This window comes from Saccostrea cucullata, unplaced genomic scaffold (genome assembly GCF_032062105.1).
Source record: "Saccostrea cucullata isolate Sc308-1 unplaced genomic scaffold, CSIRO_AGI_Scuc_v1 ctg168, whole genome shotgun sequence".
NCBI lineage: Eukaryota > Metazoa > Mollusca > Bivalvia > Ostreida > Ostreidae > Saccostrea > Saccostrea cuccullata.
The window spans coordinates 859,728-884,294 of NW_026938891.1; the positions used below are offsets into that span (position 1 = coordinate 859,728).

General features: G+C 34.1%; 3 protein-coding genes across 3 annotated transcripts; 1 reads left to right on the top strand and 2 right to left on the bottom strand.

Annotated features, from left to right (window-relative positions):
• Positions 1–293: 293 nt before the first annotated feature.
• Positions 294–2,184, bottom strand: LOC134251702 (serine protease inhibitor Cvsi-2-like). Its single transcript, XM_062734128.1, has 3 exons — positions 2,073–2,184; positions 1,118–1,234; positions 294–838 (listed from the first exon to the last, which is right to left on the bottom strand). Exons 1-3 carry the CDS (start codon positions 2,119–2,121, stop codon positions 738–740), a joined length of 267 nt encoding a protein of 88 aa, XP_062590112.1. The 5' UTR covers positions 2,122–2,184; the 3' UTR covers positions 294–737.
• A 2,633-nt stretch (positions 2,185–4,817) lies between these two features.
• LOC134251705 (serine protease inhibitor Cvsi-1-like) lies at positions 4,818–6,803 on the top strand. Its single transcript, XM_062734131.1, has 3 exons — positions 4,818–4,917; positions 5,117–5,239; positions 6,684–6,803. Exons 1-3 carry the CDS (start codon positions 4,881–4,883, stop codon positions 6,782–6,784), a joined length of 261 nt encoding a protein of 86 aa, XP_062590115.1. The 5' UTR covers positions 4,818–4,880; the 3' UTR covers positions 6,785–6,803.
• A 12,439-nt stretch (positions 6,804–19,242) lies between these two features.
• On the bottom strand, positions 19,243–24,561 carry LOC134251665 (uncharacterized). Its single transcript, XM_062734070.1, has 6 exons — positions 24,111–24,561; positions 22,848–23,066; positions 22,448–22,543; positions 21,920–22,251; positions 21,413–21,617; positions 19,243–19,938 (listed from the first exon to the last, which is right to left on the bottom strand). The coding sequence occupies exons 1-6, from the start codon at positions 24,295–24,297 to the stop codon at positions 19,649–19,651; spliced, it is 1,329 nt and encodes a 442-aa protein (XP_062590054.1). The 5' UTR covers positions 24,298–24,561; the 3' UTR covers positions 19,243–19,648.
• Between the last annotated feature and the right edge of the window lie 6 nt (positions 24,562–24,567).

Genomic DNA, 24,567 nt, shown 5'->3' on the forward strand with positions numbered 1-24,567 from the left:
CTTGAATAATGTTCGTTATGTCCATATTTCACTTCGAGTTAAACTTATACAAAGAAATTCTGATTAATATCAAATTTCATCATCTAATTCCATAACAGATGTAAGTGAGATTTCGTTGACGCCCTCTATCACGTTGGAAGCCAACACCACCCGTCTATCGCACTTGTGAAGATAAAAATGAGTAAGGCCAGATCATCCACTCAGGTGTAATTTGACATCCAGTAACTGAAAGACAACAAAGACAAAAGAGTGTTGTGTTCTTTTGTTCATTAACTGAAGAACATATTCCAGGTTCTAAAAGACTTGATAAAGTTACAGTAGAGAAACGGAATGGATACAGCATGGACAGACATCACCACAAGCAGCAAGGAGAAAGTAGGAGTCCGCAAGAGAAAAGTCAACAAAGATTGGATTCAACAGAAGATTCACCGGTAGATGCCATCCATGAGAAGAGAGATGGAAAAAAGTCTACTACAGATTAATTCAATAAGATTACAGGATTAGTTTAACTTAGGATGTCAATTTTCTTCAGTGTTGGAAAGAGTAATGGGCCATTTCATAAAAAATGCACTTTTGACCCTTCTAATGAAGATTTAGCAAAAGTACCTGCCAGATGGAAGTTTCAAGGTTTTCAGACCTTAATCATGTTAATCGACCGGTGTGTGAGCATTTTGTTTGCCTTACAACAGCGCATTTTGTATTAAATCAAGTCACATATCTTTATAAAACATGTGTATTTAGATTGGACGACAGCGACATCTCTGGTCAATACAGTGTCTGAAATCAGCTGGACAGAACCAATTCTCTATATTCAGGCAATCATCTCGCGAGTCACAATCTGTAAGAAACAAAAACAGGAATTGCAAATAAGAAATGACAGATGAAATAATTGGAAGTCAAATTAAATATTGCTTCAATTTTAAATTGATAATAAGCGAACAAGATTATGCATGTAGCTTGAATTCCTGACACTTTACATAAACAATATTTAGTGCCTTCGTGAGAAAGAAAAACTTTAAGAGAGCTGAGCAGAACGTGATGAAGGTGTTTTACATTTTTCGACACGGGACCTAACAAGGTGGAGAGATAAATCAGAGGGATATTTGCATTTTCTTACATCCGTCCACGAGTTCACAAGTACACGTCCCATTGGTACACTGGACAGTTGTGACGCTGTCACATTGAATGGAGACACATTCACTACTCGTGGTACACGTCTCAGAAAACACGAGACCTGCAGAACAACAATAAACATATCAAAATCAATTGTAATATTGTATTTAAGTTCTTTTATGTTTTTACTAAATAACTAAAGTTAACAGCAGGTGATCTGAAGAAACCGGTCCTGAAACAACTCTGCTTCATGAAACATACAAAAAAAAATCATAAAACGACTTTTTAAAGTAAATTATTACTTATTTCAATTTATTGTCTTGAAGAACATGTGGTACATAAGAATTTTATGAAAATAAATTATTTTCAAACTCTTCAACAAAATTTCGATTGAAACTTTTTCCAAGTAAGAATGGATTCCTTTTTTTTTAATCATATTCAAACTCATTATTGGTCATGTTGTAAATTTTGAATTTACAAAGGTCATCCGGTAAATTCAAAATTTAAATGATGGCACATTATGTACTTTTTTCACAGAATTGTTCACTTGCTTGTGTACTGAATTGTTACCATCTGAAATGGTATTTTTTGAATTCCCAGACAGATTTTATTTTCTTCCGGGGTAAGAAATTTTGGAATTTTTAAAATCACTAGAGAATTATAGTAATTTCTTTAAGAGTCAATATCATGTCCCCTGGGAAAATGAGGGGATGTGTGTTTAGTTTCTATGTAAATAATGTTACAGATGGAAAAAACATGGGATCAAATAATAGGTCTAGAATATACAAGGTTTATTCCGTATTTTCGGGAGATCATTTTTATTGTATATTAAATTTCCTTTTATTGATCACTTCATTTATATCCTGTTGGGTCGTGTTCTTGCTTTCGACAAGCTAAAATTAAATAGAAAATCACAAAAATTAAAAATATTGGTAACTATAAATTGGAAAAATACATACCAAGAAACACAGCAAAAACAGCGATGGCGCACACTAACACAGTTTTCATGTTGTCGCGAATTGTGATGTGAATTGCACTGGTGTCAGTTTAGATTCCAGATATATAACTCCAATTTTCGTCAAGGTGAATGTTAGATAAATCATGCTTATTATACGTAACAAATCACGAGGAAAATAAAGGGGTCACGAATTACAATATTTCGTTTTATTGAGGATTAAAAAAAGACATTCAACTTTGTTTGAAAAACTTCTAAGCCCATGCTGTCTTCCATAAGTTTGGATATAAGAATGCTCACTTAGAAAACAATTGTTCCTTAAAAGGACCTCGAGATTTGAGCCAATGATCTGTAGTTTAATTAGAGATCAGACTAAAAACATTTTTCATAATCGTTCAAAAATATATGAGGATTTAATACTTCACACCTTGTCTTTTGCATTTGTTTCTTTGCATCTTGTTGATTACTAGAACCTTCCTTGCTGATTACTAGAACAACCTTCATATCTTATAAACAGGGCATATATATTTATTAGTTTTGTTTCAAAATTTAGGATACACTAAATTGGATGCTAACGCTAGGTATAACTTCTTTTGAAAAATTCAAAGCAGGGCGAATGCACATTTTAATGCAGATAATAGATTCCGAAAGGTTTCAAATACAGTAAAGAAAAAAATCTTCAACAATTTCTGATTATCGTATATAAAAAATAATTCACAACAGGGGAGTATATTGAATCTCAAAACGGATTACTTGTGTGCAACAATGATTACTGGGGTATGTCAATATAGACAGCTCATTCAAATCATGACAATTATAAGGTGGAACTATCCTTCTACCACAGACAAATTTATGTTATATCGTTATGTTCAAAAGAATGTGAATTTCCTTTTCTGAAAACGTGAATCCACCAGTTGGTGTTGTGACGTCACAAAGGAGGTTTCTGAACCCTAAAAAGGCATCTTCACATATAACCAAAAGAAGCTATCGCAATGTTGTTTGGTCTCTAAGCATTTGGTTCTTTATATACGAGGGGCGTTCAATAAATATATTGGGGCTCAGAAAAAATATGATGATTCAATGATTTAGTCTTCATGATTTTACTTATTAATCTCTTTTGATTCAAACACATTCCGTAACATTTTTTATCCAATTTCTGATTGCCATTTTTTTTTTAGTATACTGGAAAATGGCACAATAATTTCCTGGACTTGTTTTTTCCTTTCAAAAGGTGTTTTTTTCAAGTTTGGAAATAGAAAAAAGTCAAAAGGTCAAAGATCTTGTAAATATTGTTAATGTGAAAAAACTAACTTTCTTTTTATCCCGTAAACCCCTTTACTCTTTAGGGCATGCGGGTTTAAACGCTGTCGTGAAGATATTCAGTGTAGTGGATTCCTGATTCTGGGTCCTTTCTCTGATAAACCTTTTGATTTCCTTGCAAAAAAAACTGCTTTCTAGACACCTCCATATATTAAACTGTCTCCCTGAATACGAATTTGAACAATTATACCACTAATATTTAAGGAAATTGCATAAAAATCTGTTTTAGTGCTCTTGCATACCTTTGCTCTTGACAGACCTTCGCCTTTTTTATCAAGAACATCTTATGTTAAATTTTGTGTTAATGGTTTTAAGCAATAGATTCATGTTCCAATATCTGTTTGAATATAAAACAAACTAGGATTACTACAATTACTGATATTTTAAAATAATTGTTAAGACTTTTGTACACGCTGTGTTTTTATTTTTCAAAATACAGGGTGAGAGAAACATTTCCTAAAAACAGTGTTAACTACTCCGGATATGCTGTCTATCAAATTTGCTATGTGTCTTAAAGTCAATCATACAACATCAAATATTATTTGTTGAAATTTGGCAAACAGTACATAAGTTGTTATAATTTTTGTTGGCAAGGAGGGTACCCATTTTTGATACCCATTATATAACTTTTTATCTTTGAAATCCAAGCTAATTTGTCCATACAAATTCATCGGTTCTGTAAATGTCAAATTTGAATAGGATTTTTAACAAGTTTTGCTTTAATGTAGCTTTTATTTTCATAGTTTACTGATTCTTTACCATTCATTTATAATGCAGTGTCTCGAATAGCCCTTGTTTCCCAGCTTCTCACGATAAAACTATGTGATGAAAAGACAAAACTTATATAATTCATTAAAAAAGAATGAGAGAACGTCAAGCTGTATGTCATATGATACTATGTTGACACACTAATGACATTATTTATTGAACGCCCCTCGTATTTAGAAAATATGATGATTAAATAAACTCAGTTTAGATTACATTTTCCATTTGCATTTCATGGCCTTTTTAGTTATGGACTTTGAGATTATATATCCTCCTCTGAACTTAATTAATCCCATCTCTGCATTTTTCGAGGACCCTCCTTTTATCCCTTTCACCTTTTGGTTTCTTTAATGTTTTTTTTTAGATTGATCACTGTTCAACATCTTCGCTTTTTCGGTTGTTCTGACACTTTGATTGTTACAGAAAAAAATTTTGTAATAAAGAGCGTCATAATTTTGGGTATGAAAGTTCACCCAAATATTTGACTCACAAGAGCTACGAATACATCGTTCTGTTAAATTTATAGGAATGCAAGTGCAATGTAGATAAATCTGGATCTGTCATTGACCAGAAAAGACAAAACTTATATAACCATAAAACATTTTTTTTACGACACACTACACAAAATCATGCCGAAGAATAGATAACAAATCCCTAATCGAATATAAATATTTCTCAAGACATTTCTGGTCATTACTTGTCAATTATCAGCCAGGACACACAGAAAATGAGGTGCTTTGTCGTAGTTCTCCTTTGCCTTATCGGTAAGTGATGAAAATATTGCTTTTAAATTAGGAACCTGAAAACAATTTTTTTTCAAACAATTAACCTTAATTTTATTCCCTTCTTTTTGTTTTTTGCCTACCCCTCAACTGCATATTTTAAAAGAAGGATTAATAATTACATAATAAAAAAAAATCTATAAAGTAATATTTTGAATCGGTGTTGAATTTTCATTTTTAGGTTATGCCTGGTCCGAATCCTGCACCAACTCAGCTACGGACTGTACTCACACGTCATGCACAGATGGCTGGGAGATGCACTGCGTTGATGCTGTCTGCACCTGCACTCAGTCAAACAACATGAGTAAGCAGCATAAAATGAAAAATGGGGGCCCAAATATTTCCTGATACGTACCCCTTAAACATATACGCCTACCAGACCTAGTTATTGAAATGAAAAAATAACTTTGTTAAAATTAGGTAGCAAATGTTCCTTCAACGAGGGCTCAGCTCTTGTGGCTCATTTAACTGTTTAGATGTTGCTTATTCAGGTATATATACGGTATCCCTTAGAGGACCCTTATTTGAGTGTGGTGATTATTTGTACAATTTCTACAACGAGGTAAAATGACATACAGGTTGATTGATACACAAGAGCATGCTCTACATATGTCTCGTTTAAAATCATCATTTCGTAAGTTCTATGGTCGATACAGTGACCTTGTCAGCAAATACAATTTATCATTGAGTCAAATGCTGAGAGATGTTTTAGATATTCATTGTTAGGCCATTATTTACACACTGAATTACCGATGGATTTTCCCGTTATTTCTCGATTATGACAAGGAGCACACGGCGGGTTGACCAGTCGACAGGGGATGCTCACTCCTCCATGGTAGCTGATCCCATCTTTAATGTTTTGGAGGTCAGTGTTTGCGCTGCACCTATTTTGAATTGTTTTATAGACTTTTGAGCGTTATCTCCATATATTTCACTCTGTGAGAGTGAAAATTATCGAATTGGGCTTAAGTCGTCATCGAATCGATCAATCAATCATTGTTCTTGATCTTCGTTACTTTTGCCATTATCCTCCTTGGCTGTAATAAAAATAACAATAAAGATTTCAGCGAGTTTCATCAAAACTAAAAGATTTAATATGTCAAATCTAAACTAATAATCTAACGAGAGCTTGAATAAGTTAATACTAATGGAAAATAAATCTGGAATATGGACATATGACTACGGCAACTTTATGTTAACTTTTAACAAATACATCCAAAAGAAGCCCCACAAAAATGCTAGAATTTTATTTTAAAGGTAAAAAGTTCATTTAACCTTTGATAAGGGGAGAGAGATATCTCTCTCGCTGAGAGAAATGACAATTACATGTACTATTCCTTTATAAGAGGCGAATAAAGCGTGCAATGCTTAATAGCTTCAAATGTATAATAATCACGTGCAATTTGGGAATTCAGTTTTAGAGTATACATATCATTGAATTTTTAATAAACAAAACTTTTTAGTTGTAAATTATTTAGGCAAATACCATAATATGATTTGAAAAGTGTAGTATTCTAAGACTTCGAACCCAAACAATATCATCCGAAGTGTCAATTTTCCCTTAGAGACCAGTAAATACATGTATGCATATACGCAATGCACCAAATTTCTCAAATGCGGAGAGGACTGTTATGCAGAACCTTTGCTTATATATCAGCACTTCCACCATTGGAAAGAATTAGCTATTTTGCATCATAGAAAATCCTTGATGTATGAAATGCATTAAAATAACCCTCCTTGTATTACAGAATGCACCACTCTTCAGGACTGCCTGGACTTGACTACCTGGGACTGCCCAGCCAACAGACGACATTGTATCGACAATATGTGCAGATGTACTCGATTCTAAATAAACCTAAAATCTTACAGTGAATCATTAAAACCTCGTAGAAAAAGATATTTGAAATAATCAAATGATATATTTTTTATATATAGCAAATCCCATGATTTGGAGTTGGATATGATTTTTATCCAACTCGTTGTGTGATTTTTATCCCCGAGTCTTGGCGAAGGTATAAAAACACACAAAGAGTTGGATAAAAATCATATTCAACTACAAATCATGGGAGATTCTTTTTATCCCATGTTTAATACTTCACAAACGATGTTTTACACTGTTTTTATATAGGACTCCATTTTATTTTACCTCATCACGCTAACGCACAAACCATACTGACGTCATAACTGCGGGATATGAAAATGATATCACATGAGCTATATCCACGGGATAAAGGGGTAAACATGGGGTAAACTGAAGTATGGCTACCACGCACATAAAGAAATTCTTCCAAAAAGAAACTCGGTATAGAAAGCCATGAAGAGATTCATGCAAGTGAAATGAAATCATCCAATCAAATCATTGCATATTTAGTCAACGTTTATATGACAGAAAATCAAAGCTTACCACTTATTAACCAATCAGTAGTTATTAGACATATGATAAAAAGTATAAATAAAGATACCCGCCTAGTCTAATTTGCTTCGACTTGATTGTTGCTTATCGCTTTAGTTTCACTATTTTGGCTAGGTTCTTGGGCTGTGACGAGAAACAAGAGAATTGATACACCACTCAGCTCAGGAATGTTATTCCTTAGTCAAGTTAGTATTCCGGTGACTAGTGTCTTTGTGAAAGGGGTACTTAAATGTATTATACCGATATATATTGAAAAGTATGAATCTCTAACCGTGTTATCAATTCTTTTTTGATCGGGATCGGGATTCGCTACACTCCGTATTGTGAAGTTGTTTACATTGACGTCTGCAAGTCGTGTAAATTTTTGCATCATGATTTGTTGATTAAAACAATATTTGGTTGATAGCGACATACATTGTTATAATGTTATAACTAACGATTACTTTTCCTCTACACAGTCAAAATCTAACACAGAATTCAACTCTTTACAGAGCCGCTTCTACATTCCATTGAACTGAATTGTAACGATATTTTGAAATGAGTAAGAGAAATGAATATCCGCCATTTTGAATCGCCATTTTGACTTTTAACTTACAGCTGCATCATCACTCAGTTGTATAATAGTGAAATGAACAAGAAAAAATACAAATCTACAGTGTATAGATATTTGCAAATGTAAAATCCTGAACAAAGAAGATAATAGAAACAATAGACAAAAAATCAGAGAAAATTCGAATTAAGTGTAGAAACGACTAAATTTTCTAAGTTAAACTAATAATGTTAGCATTCTATTATCATTTTCATAGTTGTATTACACTCAGTGAGATATTCAGTCATCATTTCTCCATTCTGAACGACATTAAGAGAAAATTAGAAAAATTGGATATCCGCCATTTGAATCGCCATTTTGACCTCTTTAACGCCATTTTCATGAAGGCCAGCATAAAAAATTTTTTCGAATAATTATTTATTTTATGCATTCAGCTTACTCGAATTAGGTTCATTAAAAAGCATTATGCTAATGACCGGGTCAAATAATAATTATTTGCCGTTAGAAGTTATTTCTAGGACCAGACTAATAATAATGTTATTTGGTAAACTAATAATTAAGAGTGTCTTTTTGACTTTTGTGGACGCATTGAGTTAGTTACAGACTGTGTCGGGAAACAACTTTATTGTTAATTATACAACTCAGTCTGCAGCTACAATTATGATATTTACTTCATAGATTTGTATTGGCATCATAAAGTTGATTATAGGTGATTCTCTGTTCTGGTTTGTTATTGTTTAGTTTGAAAATCATCCAGATAGGACCAAGGGAAAGGTACATACATTGTATTTGGAAAATCCAATGTTTGACTTGCAGCAGACCCCATTTACAGGGTAAAATGTTTACTGCAAACTTACTGCATACTTGCTGCAAACACTAAGGCTTTGTATAGGCTGTCATGGGTTCTAAGCTTCATAGCAGCAAGCTTGCATTAAAGTATGCCAGTTTACAGCAACTTTTGCTGCAGCAAATGTTTACAGGAATGCAATATATTTGGTGAGGTGAGTGTAGCCATACCAATCACACACTACCAATAAAAAAACACTCGGATTACCATTTCTATCGAATCACTTGAAGCTGCTATGTTGCAAGTTACGGCAGTTACAAACACATTATCCAAGCCAAACTGGACATAAAAGCAGTCGCTGAAAAAATAAATATATAACTGGCCGAGTTAGTGGGATACGTTTACATTATATACTTTTCATATTAAAAATAAAAATAGTAATGATCAAAAAAAAAAATAAAATAAAATAACTTGAGCCAAAAAAAAAAAAATAAAAAAAAATATATATATATATATATATATATATATATATATATATATATATATATATATATATATATATATATATATATATATAAAGATATACAAAAAATAAGGTCTTTTTGAACACGAAAATATAGTTTGTTGGTAGTTTGTTAATGTTTTATTAGTAGTGTGTTAAATATATTTCCGATTGGATGGTTTGCATTTTGACTTTTTACGTTTTAATTCTTTAAATATATTCTTTTTTGTAGGAGTTTTTTTGGGAAAAAAATACTTCATATGAATATAATACATCTCTGTTAATAACAACGTGCAATTATAGTAAGTTCCAATTGATTGTTGAAAGACATCTTCAATCATTACAAAGACATTGACAATCAGAAACTCAAGATGTTTGAAGATCAACATCTTTTTAATAAATTTTGTAACAGATGACAAATGACAAGGAATGTAAATTTACGAAATGAAACATATGAAGATAAAGATCAAAAGTCCATAAAAACAAAACAAAATCGCAGCAGAGCAAACACAGACCTCCAAAACATCGGGGGTGGGATCAGGTACCATGGGAATTCATTTCATTGAAAAAGCAGCTACCATTTGTGTCAATTAAAAAAATGTATAGCATTTAATTTGGTTGCATATATATAGTGTTGGAAGCTTGTGGGTTTTAATGCTGTAGATTTTAGCAAAAGTTTGCAATTTCAATTTTTCTAAAAGTTTCTTGGAGTTTCTAAGTTTCCACATCTATATTATGAACAGAGGTTATAAATTTTTCCTTTACTGCTGTTAATATTTTAATGAAGAATAAAGAAAAGGATTTTTGTTTAGAAATCCAGTATAGGTATTGTAACTCAAATTTAATTTGATTGTGGTGAATATTAAAAATATTAAACATTGGCATATGATTTGAAGAATTTCTTCCTTAGAAACTGTGATTTAAAATTTCTAGAGATACTTATTACACAAAAAGAACGAATTGTGGGACACATACCATATTGATGTACACATGGAGAAAGGAGTGGATAGGTTATTACTACTGGTCACCCTTAGTGACAAAGGTAATATACCGAAGGCTTTTCAACAGAACTTAATTTGTAGTATTCAAAATAAAAGACAATAGTGCCATGAACCAAGCTTTACAGGTGATAACATTCAAATCATTTGTCTTTTATAAGTAAATAAATTATAGAAAATAAATTAACATCATTGTATTATTTAAAAAACTATGATTAGTAAAAAAAAAAAGGCATTCCTTTATGACAAATGCATGCTACCGGGTGTTTATAAGATGATAATGCAAAATGTATCATTGATCTATGAGCTGCTCTTGAGAGAGAGATTGCACCAGCGTATGCGATCCCTCCTTTATCGGTCGTTGCTACGGTGGAATATGTGTTTGTGAGAAAAGCAACGTTAACGCACGTAAGTTTGAGGGAAATGTATGGAGATTATATGGAGATTACGAACAGTATTCAAGCTCAAAAGTCTATTCATTCAACAATTCAAAATACATGTAGGAGCAGAGCTAATAAAACATCAGACGTGAGATCAAGTACCCTCGAGAAGTGAGCATCCCCTGCTGACCGGTCACAACCGCCGTGTGCTCCTTGTCATGATCGGGAAATAACGGGAAAATCCGTCGTCAATTCAGTGTGTAAATAATGGACTTACAATTAGTATGAAAAACGTCATTCAGCATTTGACTCAATGATAAATTGTATTTATTGATAAGGTCATTGTATAGACCATAGAACTTACGAAATGATGACTTTAAACGAGACTGCTGATATTCTTGTTTCATCAACTTGTTCGTCAATAATTTACCTCGTTTTAGAAAGTGTTCATACGTAGAGCATGCTCTTTTGTATCGAATCAACTGAGATATATAATCTCCGTATGCAGGTGATGAAGGTATATTGATGCATAAGTAAGGGAATTTGACGATTGAAAAGCTTGGCTGTCAGATTACCATTTACGACTTTTTTAAGTAAAATATCCAAATATGAAACAGATGTATCAGACTCTATCTTTCATCTCAAACTCACCAGGATATATCGTATCGACATAAGAATCGAAATAAATATTGTTAACTGACAGTATGACGTTGATATATCTAAATGTCGAGTTGAAGGCCATAGCACGTGTTTCTCTTTTACGTCAAGATTTTGGTTCTGCTTCATATGAATACAAAAATAGGTCTGCTAATAACGGGGCGCAATTAGTATCCATGGGAATTCCAATAGACTGTTGGAAGACCTAAGAGAGAGATTTGAAATATCTTTATAGATAATGATTTCTATTGCGTGTTTTTGTTTCTAACAATTGGCTCAATATATATAAAATATAAAAATATATATAAAATATAAAAGCCTTTTAATTTTTTTTTAAACAAATTGTCTTGAGACTTTTTAAATTGAATTTAAGCCTATGTCATCTTTTTAAATTTTACTTTTTTAATTTTGCATAGGATATTCCTATATCGTTTTTTTTCGTGTTGAAAATTTTGCGAAAAAGTTAAGTATATTTTACGTAAGTTAGACACAAGATTTTTGTGAAAATACTGTTTTTTGTTAATGACATAATTTCTGCGTGTTTTATATTATGCGAATTAAAAATGATCACAAAAACCATAATAAAGTCAAAATGTGTTTCTGTTAACTATAACAAAGTATGTGCTTTTGTTTTCATGAGATATAATATAATTCTTAATAATTTTAAAGAAAAAATGACATGTAAACAGTGAAGATTTTGAGGATTATTAATGTTTAGAAAATTTTTTTCTGATAGATGTGGACAGATTCAACATAAATTTGTTTATGTTTTCCATTAAAGATTTCAAATATTCCCTTGGTAAATGAATATCTTTGATATTCATAAGTTTTAACATAAATTTGATGAGATTTGGTTCATAGTCATATAAAATATATCACACTTCTTTATGTTCAATTTTGGCAGTTGAATTTTTAGAGGTATGAGACATGTTGTATGAAAATTAACCTGCAAAGATATGTCTTTTGTGGGTGTTTTACTTAGTTTTTGACCTACTAGTATTCAAATTAAAAAAATATGTTTGACAGAAAATTTTGAAAGTACAGACCTTCCTTAATTCTATTTGTAAAAGAATTATTTTGTATATACCCATTATATCTAAACTTTTTAAAGCCTTGAGTGTTAAAATTCCTAGAAAGTAAAATGCTTGAATAAAAATTTGAAATAGAACACAACCATAGCTGTACATGAAGTACACTATGTTAATTTGCATTTAACTACAAACACTTAAACAGTATGGAAAGAGCTGCATGGATATCCTCCAAAATCTAAAATTTAAATTATCAATATCAAGGAAGAGGGGGTCAGATGATAAATCAGAAGTCTCCGTAGAGACCGAAACTCCACTTGTTTGTATTAATAGCAAAGGAATAGAAAAGTGGCAGTTGGGCTTCAAACTTTGCAACAGCAATGAAAACAACAATGAACTTAATCCTTGATTTGGTCTCTTTTCGTGGAAAGACTGCAATCAGACTAAAATTGTAGAAGGAGTAGCCTTTCGACGACTTATTGTCAATTGACAATGGTAACTTCCATTCCTATGTCGATACGATATATCCTGTTGAATTTGAGATAAAATATACCACAGAGTCTGACATATATGTTTCATACTTGGATATTTTACTTGAAAAAGACGTAAATTGTAATCTAAAAACCAAGCTTTATGATAAACGTGATGACTTTAACTTTTTATCGTCAACTCAAATACAATTAATCATTGAGTGAAATGCTGACTGACGTTTTTCATACTAATTGTTAGTCCATTATTTATATACTGAATTGACGACGGATCCCCCCCCCCGGTTATTTCCCGATCATGACAAGGAGCACACGGCGGGTGTGACCGGTCAGCAGGGGATGATCTCTCCTCCATGGCACCTGATCCCACCTCTGATGTTTTAGAGGTCAGTGGCTCTCCTATTTTGTATTGTTGAATGGACTTTGATATTGAATACTGTTCGTTATCTCCATATACTTCTTTTTAAAGACTTTTTACAGAAAGGATTTCATGAGGTATTGACCAATACCTGCCCCCCAAATCAAATGTTGACGGAGAAATATATAATTAAGTTTTTTTAACAGGGACATATCTGCAGACTTAAAATCACTGACTATTTTCATAAGCCATGACATTATATGTTTGATATGACGTCAAAAAAATGACCTTAGTTAAAAATTTCCATGATTTCTACAGAAAATGGTGTGTATTACGTCGATATTTTGAGTAAAAGTCACCGAGCGAGGTCTGTTCCAGCTCAATATTTGATATAATGTGTAAAATGATTATATCAATGAAATATGTTTTGGAGCAGGCCTGCGCTCTATAATTTTCACAGTAAAAATTGAGCAAATATTGACCATTTTTCCTCTTTCTGGTAAAATAACACAAAATCCGAATAATTTGTGACGTCGCAAAAACAAAAATTGTCAATGATCTAATTTGAAACTATTTTATTTTTTTCTTAATTCAGATTTATCACACAATATATAAAATTCAGCACATTAAAAAAAATAAAATTTCACTTTTGTGGTTGGAAAAAATATGCAATATACCGCATATGGTTCTTTCTTTATAAAGTTACCACGGCAACATTATTCATCGAAATTTTAAAAATGATAAACAGAATTATGTATCTCAGTGTAGTATTCTTGTGTGAAAAGTTATATCACTTCGTAAGTTCTATGGTCGATATAATTACCTTGTCAGCAAATACAATTAATCATTGAGTCAAATGTTGATTGCTGACAAGGTCATTGTATCGACCATAGATTGATTGATTGATTGTTTATTGTTTAACGTGACTCTCGAGAATTTTTCACTCATATGGAGACGCCACCACTTACGGGTGGAGAGCTGCAAATTTTGTCCTATACTCAGCACTGAGGGCCATTGAGCAGGGAGGGTCTTTTTTGTGCCAGCACCTACTGCGACACGGGACCTCGGTTTTTACGGTCTCATCCGAAGGACCGGTCTCCACGTCTCACAGTGGGATTCGAACCAGCGACGTAAGGATTGACCATAGAACTTAAGAAATGATTACTTTAAATGAGACTGCTGATATTCTTGTTTCACTAACTTGTTTGTCAACAATTTATCTCTTTTTAGAAATTGTTCATACGTAAAGCATGCCCTTGCGTATCGAATCAGCTGAAAGATATTAACTCCGTGTGCAGGTGATGAAGGTATATTGCTACATAAGGGAAGTTGACGATTGTAAAGTTAAAGTCATCATGTGGAGGTCCGTGTTTGCTCTGCTCCTATTTTGTATTGTTTTATAGACTTTTGATCTTGAATACGGTTCGCTATCTCCATCTGTTTCATTCCTTTGTTATGAGAACATTCATGTTGTACCTTGTCCCACATGTTTATTTTTAGACAAAGTCCTACTGCCTTCATCAGAAAATGATCTGATGAAATATCTGCTCCATCCATAACCTGACATCTTTCCATGCTCTTCGAAATTCTTGTTGATACAAATATGGTTGATCTACTACTCCGTAATATAACCAGGGGATCTCCATGTGGCCTAGTAAATCTTTTTTATGAGGGAAGATGTTTCATCCTATTACAAGCTGATAAAAGCATAGTTTTGTGTGGTCAGGTCTTGTTGTCAGATCCAATCTTTGCCTTAAAGTCGACCATAAGTATTGTCGTATCTTTCTTTCCTCCTTTTATCAGCCACTGTCTGTAGTTTCTGTAGTTTCTTTTCTTCATCGGCGTTATTGGTTGTGTCATAACTCTGGATGGTGTTTAGGGTGGTCTTGTTTTTTTTCTTTTTTATGTTGAACTTAGATGTTAGATGGCATTTTCCCATCCAACAGCAGCGCTGTGTGCTCCAGGAATAGCATCAGGCCTATACCTTGAATAAGGAGCTCCATTCGGTGTTTCTCCTGGATACAAGTGTTTCCCCGCTGGTCAGCCTCAGCTGTCCTGTCTGTAGTCAGGTCGTCTCACTCAGTCCTGGGAACCGAATGTTGTAGTGCTGCATCTCCGTTGCTAACTGTGCTGTTCTTACTGCTTGATGAATTGTTCATGATGTTCCAAGTATAGCGAGCCTTATGGTTTTCCTGGGTGTCAGAAAGGGGGACGGTATTGCACTTTCTTTTCGGATTTCACTGCATAGCATCATATTTCCCCTCGAAGTAAGCTATATCTGGTCCAGGTTTTGTTGGTTTTAGTACCGTTTGATGCTTCTTGTTGGCAGGGATGTTGGTCCTACACAAACCTCTCTTAATATTTTTGCTCCTAGAACTTGAATCGAAACACCAACTTCAGTGGTATAGCATAATCTCATCTCGACTTCGTCAAAGTAAGCAAAAATTGGCTGACAATTCACATATCATAAGCGTGGATAGGTCTTCGATTCCAAATACTTCAACTTCGGTGTTTCAACTTTCCCTCGTTGCTTCCAATTTACATATTTTTTTTTATTATTGCAGCTTGCTCCTAGTTTTCTATGCCGCGGACTGTTGGATGTAAAGAAGGAGAAATTGTCAACACATCAACAAATGTTACGATGTATATTATTGTATAGAATTTCATTAAAATCCTCCATCCAATTAATACTCCTTGTGCAATCGAATTTCTTTTTTAAAAATCGACAAAACCGGCAAGGAACTTTACTTTAAAGGTACTTGGACACAGATTTGATGTTAATATTTTCTCATTTTTTCTGTATAATATCACGAATTATATATATTAATAGCATTTCACACAAAAATTAATTAAAAATCTTATTTCATTTAAAAGTTATTAAAACTTTGAATTTTTTGGCGGGTTTGATTGACACATCCTTGCACTTTCACAAAGTTTAACTTTATTCTTAATCCTTAGGAAAAGTGGCCTTAATCCTTAGGAAAAGTGGCAATTTTGATGTGTTTTAATGAGAAATATTAAAACTTTTATCAAGAAAAATAATTTTATTCAGAGTAGAAATGTTAGAAAGCAAAACACCTTCACAAGTATCGTCATTCCGAACTAAGAGATGCGTACAGAGTTTAGCAAATCGAGCACACTCGTGTTATGTACACAGTTTTTGTAAACAGGGCTCGAGTTCTGTTATTGTTTATATTTAGAATTCACAGGGTGCGTTCGATCGTCACAGTCTGCTTACCACAACTGCACGGACTGATAATATATTGTGTGTTTGTTTTGCTTTCGAACATGTCTACTCTGAATTTTCTGGATTATAGTATTAATATTTTTCATTTATACAAAACGAGATTGCCACTTTTCCTAAGGATTAAGAATAAAATTAAATTTGTGAGAGTGCAAAGATATGTCAATCAAACCCGCCGAAAAATTTGAAATTTCAATATCTTTTAAACGAAATAAGATTTTAAATTAATTTTTGTGTGAAATGCTATTAAAATATATAAGTCGTAATATTATAGAGAAAATAATAACTTCAAATCTGTGTCCAAGTACCTTTAAAAGACCGTCACGGTAGCTTAGCCGGTAGAGCGCTAGAACAGAAGGCCGTGAGTTGGAATCTTCGCCGCGACTGACTTTAGTCGATAAAAAGGTAGCAACTGTTTCTTCGCCTTGCGCTCGGCACTTTGAAGAGAAAGTTACGGGTCCTTCGGATGAGATCTTATAAACTGCGGCCTCGTGTCATGACAGGTGTTGCCACGATAAGGATCCATCACTGCACAATGGCCCCGAGTGCTGAGTCAAGGTCAAAATTTGAAGCCCTTTATTGGTAGATTGTGAAGTCTCTATGAGTGAAAAATTCTCGAATGGAACGTCAAGAAAAAACTACATACGTGTGAGAGCAAAAACCTGCATGAGCGTGACCATCAAACGGTATCTACCAAGGGTGGAACCAGTGGGTTTTTTTTTAATTTATTCAAATTTTATGTACTATAAATGGTGAAAATTTGATTTTCATAACTTCAACCCTTATCTATAGATTTGGATGTACTCTTTGTGACGAGGCAAAGGATCCATTCACTAGAAAAATGTAGGGGTAGATGTTTGAAATACCGGTATACAATCCAATTAGCAAGGAGCCTTTGAAATCCAACTAATAGCCCAATTTTAGTGCATTTTCATCCCATCATGTTATTAAGAAAAAAAGTTATTAATATCATTAGTTTGAGAAACAGGTATATCATCTTCTCAAGTTAAATTAACTAAAGTAGAACCTGTCCAAATTCAGGGGTCGTACGAATTGTTAACGGGAGCAGTCTTAGATCCGTTTATTTGTACCACCTGAATTCCTAAACTGAATTTAAACAAAACAAAAAAACTTATGCTTTTTCGGTTGTGAGATAGTACAGGATTACAGTAAACTGTTACAGCAATAAAAAAATGTATAATTTATGTAATTTTAACGCGCCTGAATCGATAAATCGGGAGTGCATATTGTTTTTGTCCTGTCTGTCTGTCTGTTGTCAACTTTAACCTTCGCCTTAACTTTTGAACCATGAAAGATAGACTTCATATTTAATATGCATACTCCAATAATTATGCTCTCTCAAATGACACCAACGTCAATGACCTTGACCTATATGCTAAAAATAGCTTTTTTCGTACCTTTGCAATAACTTTTGAACCATAGAGACTGCATATTTGGTATGCAAACTCCCGAGTCCACAAATCAAGTTCTTTCAAATGGCACCAAGGTCAGTGACTGTGACCTTGATCTATATGCAAAAAAAAAACTTCTATAACTTGTGAACCATGGGAGATAGAGACTTCAAATTTAGTATGCATACTCCACTAATTAAAGTAATATACGCCGTATGGATGCCGATTTGTATGTGAAATAAAATGATTAAATGATTTGAAACACAAAGTGTAATGAAAAAATAATATTTCCACAAAATTTAACTATAAAACTCGTTGTAATAACAGAACAATAAAGCAATATCTGCAATCAAGAATTCAGTCTTTTCATGAATATTGATAAAGGAAGTGCGTAAACAGTAGGTCTAAATATAGACACGTACACTGTATGTCCACGGGAAATTATAGACAACGAGGCACGTTGCATTTTGACAACGATTATTAATAAAAGGTTAATATGCGTCATAACATGTACAGAGTATAGATGGTTGATACTGATTACATTTAAAGATAAGTTATATTAATAGTAACACGCCATCCATGTCAAAAGTGAGTTGTATCTCAAAGGGCTTACCTCGTTTTCTTGACGCCGTGTTTGTTTATCAATCTAAAAGTAGCGACGGCGTCACGTGGTTGATTTACTTAAAAATAGACATTATTCTCCTTGCAGGATAATAAATAATTATAATTTGATAACTTTATAATGAATTTTATTTAAATGGTGTAATTTACAGCATTTTCGTAACTTTTATTGGTAAACAAAATATATAAATTTCCAGCCGTATTTTAAAATGGCGCACGTTATAGCGTATATTACTTTAAGGTAAATGTCGTTAAAATGACCTTGACCTATATGCTAAAAATACCTTTTTTGAACTTTGCTGTGGGCACATAGTGTTACACAAACACATCTTTTTTTTTCCTGCAAATAGCTGCGTTAATTCCTGTATTGTATTCCATGTGACAAGATAGACCTTTCTTTGGGTACCAACATATTTGACTTCTTGATCATGCAGTTTGACCCAAATAAAAAGAGACAACGACATTATTAAGATTATTTTTTTATTCTTTCAACAAAAATATATCACAGATAGAGTAACAATGCTGGGTCACACTATTTTAATGAAAGGAAACACACTGTATTATTGTATAGCAGTATCTGATAGAAAAATATGAAATTAGTCATGGAAAATGTTGCATCCTTAATACTTTATGTTAATCCTAAAGTTTATGAAAAGTGAACATGATTTTTTTTCATTTTTATGTAGTTAGCTGCATTTACAGTCATTTGCCAAACCAAACTGGACTTAAAGTCTTGAGTATTGAATTCTAAAATAAATTTTTTTTTTACAACAGTACTATAATGTATATAATACAGTATATATAAATAATTTTCAATGTAAAAACAAAGATAACAATTACATGTACAAATTGCAATGAGAGAACCAGAAGCCTTTATTTAATTTCTCCCTAAAAATAATTGGTTTTTCATAACAAGGAGCCCGTACACCACAATGTTCACCTGAGTATACTGATCCTGCTATTCTTCCATGAAAGATATTTATATTTTTCCACTCATAGACTCTCGAGGTTAGGATTTACATTAAACTTGAATCCACGTGGCATAAAGAAAACTTCAATATGACTATAAACGTGGCCTTATTATTCTGAAGAAGATTTTATTCTAACAGATGGATGCTATAAAGTATTTTTTCCAGTGCAAATATTTGTTTTTATGACAGTGTGCAGATATAATAGTTGAAAAAATGACTTGATAACTTTCAGATGTGTTAGTTGTATAAGAATGATTGTTGTAATTGATAAACAATCCATGTTCTGATACTGTCAATGAAGACATTATGGAGGTAACGTTATACCCCCCACTGAGTCCCCATACTTTCCTCCCGCGGCTACGGCCCTCACCATAACGTACACCTTCAGTCGAGACCAGCTGGTGATGGCGGGGGGCAGGCCAAATGTGATACTAGTCTGTGTCGTCTCCTGCCATTGGACGATCTCCCCTCCACCAATCACCTTGCCAGCTGATACCTCGTAAAACAGGGGGTGTGGAGAGCTGAAGACTCCATCCCAGGAGACGGTAAACTGCTTATTACCTGCACTCCAAGTGATTGTCATCTGGTTTGTAGCTAAATATTAAGAAATATAATGTATAGACATATTTTTCTTGTCACATTAACATTATAACAAACAAGAGGCCCAGGGGCCACAGCGCTCACCTGAGCACATCAGGCTTGAATTTACTCCACCACCCCCCTCCAGGCATTCATCATTTGAACAAACTAGAATCTACACTACCTGAGGATGATCCCATATAAATATCACAAATCATAGCTTTGAAGTACTTGAAAAGAAGATTTTAAAAGGTTTCCCTATGTAAAACTTGGGTCGGCCATTTTGGCCCCACCCTAGCCCCGGGGGTCATGATTTGAACAAACTTGAATCTACACTACCTGAGGATGATTCCACATGAGTTTCATCTCTCCTGGCCCAGTGGTTCTTGAGAAGAAGATTTTTAAAGATTTTTCTTATATATTCCTATGTAAAACTTGGGTTGGCCATTTTGGCCCCACCCTAGCCCCGGGGGTCATGATTTGAACAAACTTGAATCCACACTACCTGAGGATAATTCCACATGAGTTTCATCTTTCCTGGCCCAGTGGTTCTGGAGAAAAAGATTTTTAAAGATTTTTCCTATATATTCCTATGTAAAACTTGGGTCGGCCATTTTTGCCCCACCCTAGCCCCGGGGGTCATGATTTGAACAAACTTGAATCCACACTACCTGAGGATGATTCCACATGAGTTTCATCTTTCCTGGCCCAGTGGTACTGGAGAAGAAGATTTTTAAAGATTTTTCCTATATATTCCTATGTTAAACTTGGGTCGGCCATTTTGGCCCCACCCTTGCCTCAGGGGTCATGATTTGAACAAACTTGAATCTACACTACCTGAGGATGATTCCACATGAGTTTCATCTTTCCTTTCCTAGTGGTTCTTGAGAAGAAGATTTTTAAAGATTTTTCTTATATATTCCTATGTAAAACTTGGGTCGGCCATTTTTGCCCCACCCTAGCCCCGGGGGTCATGATTTGAACAAACTTGAATCTACACTACCTGAGGATGATTCCACATGAGTTTCATCTTTCCTGGCCCAGCGGTTCTGGAGAAGAAGATTTTTAAAAAATGCCATAAATTTTTCACAAATTCATATTAATTATCTCCCCTTGGAAGGGGGCGTGGCCCTTCATTTGAACAAACTTGATTCCCCTTCACCCAAGGATACTTTGTGCCAAGTTTGGTTGAAATTGGCCCAGTGGTTCTTGAGAAGAAGATGAAAATGTGAAAAGTTTACGCCGACGACGCCGACAACGACGACGACGACGACAGACAACGGACAAATTTTGATCAGAAAAGCTCACTTGAGCCTTCGGCTCAGGTGAGCTAAAAACAAATTGACAAATATCAGTCCTACGCATTCTCTACATGATGCATGTTCTTAAGATATGAAATAGTTGTAAAATCTGGGTATGGTTTTAAAATACCATTTTTGCCAGTCAAGTACACATGTGCAGTTTAAACATGAAAACTTAAGTGACTTACGATGTTTGAGTGGTTTGTCAGTAAATACTGTGATGTCTGACTTGACCTTGTCACTGATGAGGAGCAGCTCACTGAAAGCCTGGGTCGTGACATTGATCTGACCCGAGGTCAAGGCCAGATTGTTCACACTGGTAAACATAATATTCTGTCCTTCTGGGAATGGCATCTTCTCCACCAAATTGAAATTGTTTTCTTGGATAGATACCTACACATCAAAATATAAAAGATCCAATTAATGAGAAATATTGGATGAGCGAATTAAAAAAAAGAAATTTATTGCCCTCTCCCACCCGACTTTCAAAATAGCCCAATATTAATTCCAATTTTTTTTTAAACCCACTGGAGACAATTTTTTCACAACCAACCAACCCAATTTATTTTATCATGAGCTGGAAGAGGGCAAGCAAACAATTTTTTTTTATTAACATGGTCTTATTCCAGCGAAAAAAGAAAGGCTGAAGACTTTAATATAAAAATAACATAACAAGAAAACAATTTTTGTTGTACTTTGTACTGTTCAACCCCGATATGGTCCCTGAATCCGGTCCACCTGAGTCTGATGTTATCTGTGACACTCTGATAGCTGGCCCTGGCCTGGTATTCTGTGACAGATTGGGGGACAGGCTCCACTACAGCGCTAGTCACAGAGGGGGGCTGGTTCGATATCTTTACTCCATTAGACGATTTAGAGCTGAGGAGACCAGCATTGTTTTCACAACGTAGACTTGTGTAGATAGTTTTTCCCTGTAGCACACTATAATCAAAGTCTCTGAAGGCTGATGTGGCACCACTAGAAACTTTTACAAAGACCTGCAACTCCACTCCCTGGGGTTGGGTACCTGCAGGAAAAGTATAGTTACACTAAAGTTAGATATTTTGGTCTTGACCTTTGGAACTGACCAAAAACTTGTTTCAAGATCATTGTGGACACTCTATGTGTTGTGTATTGTTACTGTGTCACATTAAGAGAGAATAATTTTGGTATTCTCTTATACCAAATCTATGTCAAAGCACAATTTAAGTAATGTTACAAACCGATGGCCCATTCACAGTAAGCTATTCCTGATTCTGGGTCATTAACGTCCCAGTTAACTGCCACCTCAGCATCAGTCCAGGCACTCTGGTCCTCATCTGAAAGGTATTAAATCCCAGATATAAATCTTGCTTCTAGATATATAAACTTCAAATTGCACTGCTTAACAACTTATTTTCGGATTCTTGAACACTAGAAATAGTGAAATCTTAATTTTTTATGCATACCTGTTGAATTACAGTCATTTGTATACAAAATCATATATTATGAACATTTTACTTGTTATTTTGGAAATAGTGTTAAAAAATACCCTTTTAGGTAAATAAATTACATAAAATGTCTTTGATCCTTTGTGTATGGATTATTGAGATGATTATTCCACAAGGTATTTGACAGACTTACTTCTAAGCCTTCCATCGTAGACCCCCACAATATCAGGTGGAGTCAGATCCACAAGAATTTTTTCTGAGTATGCTATTCCCTGTAAACCCACTGAATTGATGGCTAGAGCTGTCACGTAGATGTAGGAATTATGGACCAAGGTCACTGTAGAATTATAGGCAAAGTTACTGAGGCCCACACTATTGAAGCCTTGTAACTGTGTCCCTCCTTGTGTATAACCTGTATAGTAAATATTTGATTAAGCCTTGAAAACTGAACATAAGAAAATATGAGCTTTTCTCTATACAAATTTGAAATATGCATAATCAGCATTGACGGATCCAGGGGGGGGGGGGGGGTTCCGGGGGTTGGAACCCCCCCTTTATTTTTTGCCTAGTGGAGAGAGAGAGGGGGTAATACGTTTTCTGAGACTATATATTTGTACGTCTTACTTATATATTGAATAGATAGATTCTCACAAATTTACTTTCTTTCAGTCACCTTCTCTATTATACTTTTTAAAAGAGAATGGTAGAAAATATTCTACTTGTTTTTATATATCTTGTATATTATACCCTGGTATGTAATATGCGATGTTTCATTTGATATTGGATTCTCGTCATCTTTGGCTGTGTTGACTATGTTTGTACCGTTTTTATCATATCTAGATCTAGATCTTTTGAAGGAACTAACATATCATGTAACTCTTTATTTTAAAGCCCATCCGCATCCCACCCCAAAAAAGTTATTCAAATTCTTAAAGAAAATTCTTAATACTCTTCGGAAATGATACAAATCCATCCAATTTTAAGGCTTCCGTAGTTATGAAATGTGTAGGTTTTTTTTTTTGTGTGTGTGTGTGTTGTTTTGTTCGGACTGGGGGTAAACTTTTTTTTTTAATAAAGGAGGTAAAGTAAAGATAGTATTTACTATAACCTTAGATTTTTCAATACAAATCTGTGAATCTTTGCTTGAGAGTATGTATGGGGGGGGGGGGGGGTAGAGGGGCACAACTCTGGAACCCCTCCTTTCAAAAATTGCTGGATCCGCCCCTGATCAGTCTGATATGAAATTTTTTGAAAGAAATACAAGTACAAGGATACCTTTCATATGTCAAATTTGAAAAATAGCTAAAATTTATTTCAATTTACCCTTCAAAATTCAGGACTCTCATTTTGTAAAGAAAAAGATTTTTTATAGGGTCAATACTTTGCTGTTTTTTGTTGCATTAAAAAAATTAGCCAATATTAAAGCATTCATATACTAATTCTATTTAGCTCATACCTATGGCCCACATGTATTCAGTGATAGGACTGACATCCTCCACAAAGTTCCAAAAGCCATGAATGGAGCCCCACTCATGAAGGTACACCACATGGGCCTGGACATCAGTCCCATTTGTTCTGTTCTGTTTCTTTTCCACAAGTTCCAGTGTCAAGTGATCTATAAATACCCCAGTCTTTTCATCCATGCTCCCCACTGTCAAATTGGCTGAATCTTTCTGTGCTATGAAGTAGAATGTGTGTTTGTGCCATGAAATAATCTCTCTAGATTCAGATTTACCATGTTCGTCACCTCTGTAAGTTTTAGTGTAGAGGAAGAAAACGTGCTGTTTATCTCCTAACTTGGCAAAGCCCTCCTTATTTGACTGAGTGGAACTGCTAACTAACAAATGACTGGTAAAAAAGTTCAGTCTATAGAGAGCTCCCACAATCAGTCCACTCAGGAGCTGGGTAACACT

Coding starts and splice junctions, on each gene's coding strand:
- LOC134251705 (XM_062734131.1), top strand. CDS start 4,881: ATGAGGTGCTTTGTCGTAGTTCTCCTTTGCCTTATCG. Junction 4,918..5,116: donor AGTTCTCCTTTGCCTTATCG/GTAAGTGATGAA, acceptor TTTCATTTTTAG/GTTATGCCTGGTCCGAATCC. Junction 5,240..6,683: donor CACTCAGTCAAACAACATGA/GTAAGCAGCATA, acceptor CTTGTATTACAG/AATGCACCACTCTTCAGGAC.
- LOC134251702 (XM_062734128.1), bottom strand. CDS start 2,121: ATGAAAACTGTGTTAGTGTGCGCCATCGCTGTTTTTGCTGTGTTTCTT. Junction 1,235..2,072: donor TGTTTTTGCTGTGTTTCTTG/GTATGTATTTTT, acceptor GTTGTTCTGCAG/GTCTCGTGTTTTCTGAGACG. Junction 839..1,117: donor TTGTGAACTCGTGGACGGAT/GTAAGAAAATGC, acceptor TGTTTCTTACAG/ATTGTGACTCGCGAGATGAT.
- LOC134251665 (XM_062734070.1), bottom strand. CDS start 24,297: ATGGATGAAAAGACTGGGGTATTTATAGATCACTTGACACTGGAACTT. Junction 23,067..24,110: donor TGAATACATGTGGGCCATAG/GTATGAGCTAAA, acceptor TTTACTATACAG/GTTATACACAAGGAGGGACA. Junction 21,618..21,919: donor TCGGGGTTGAACAGTACAAA/GTACAACAAAAA, acceptor TTTGATGTGTAG/GTATCTATCCAAGAAAACAA.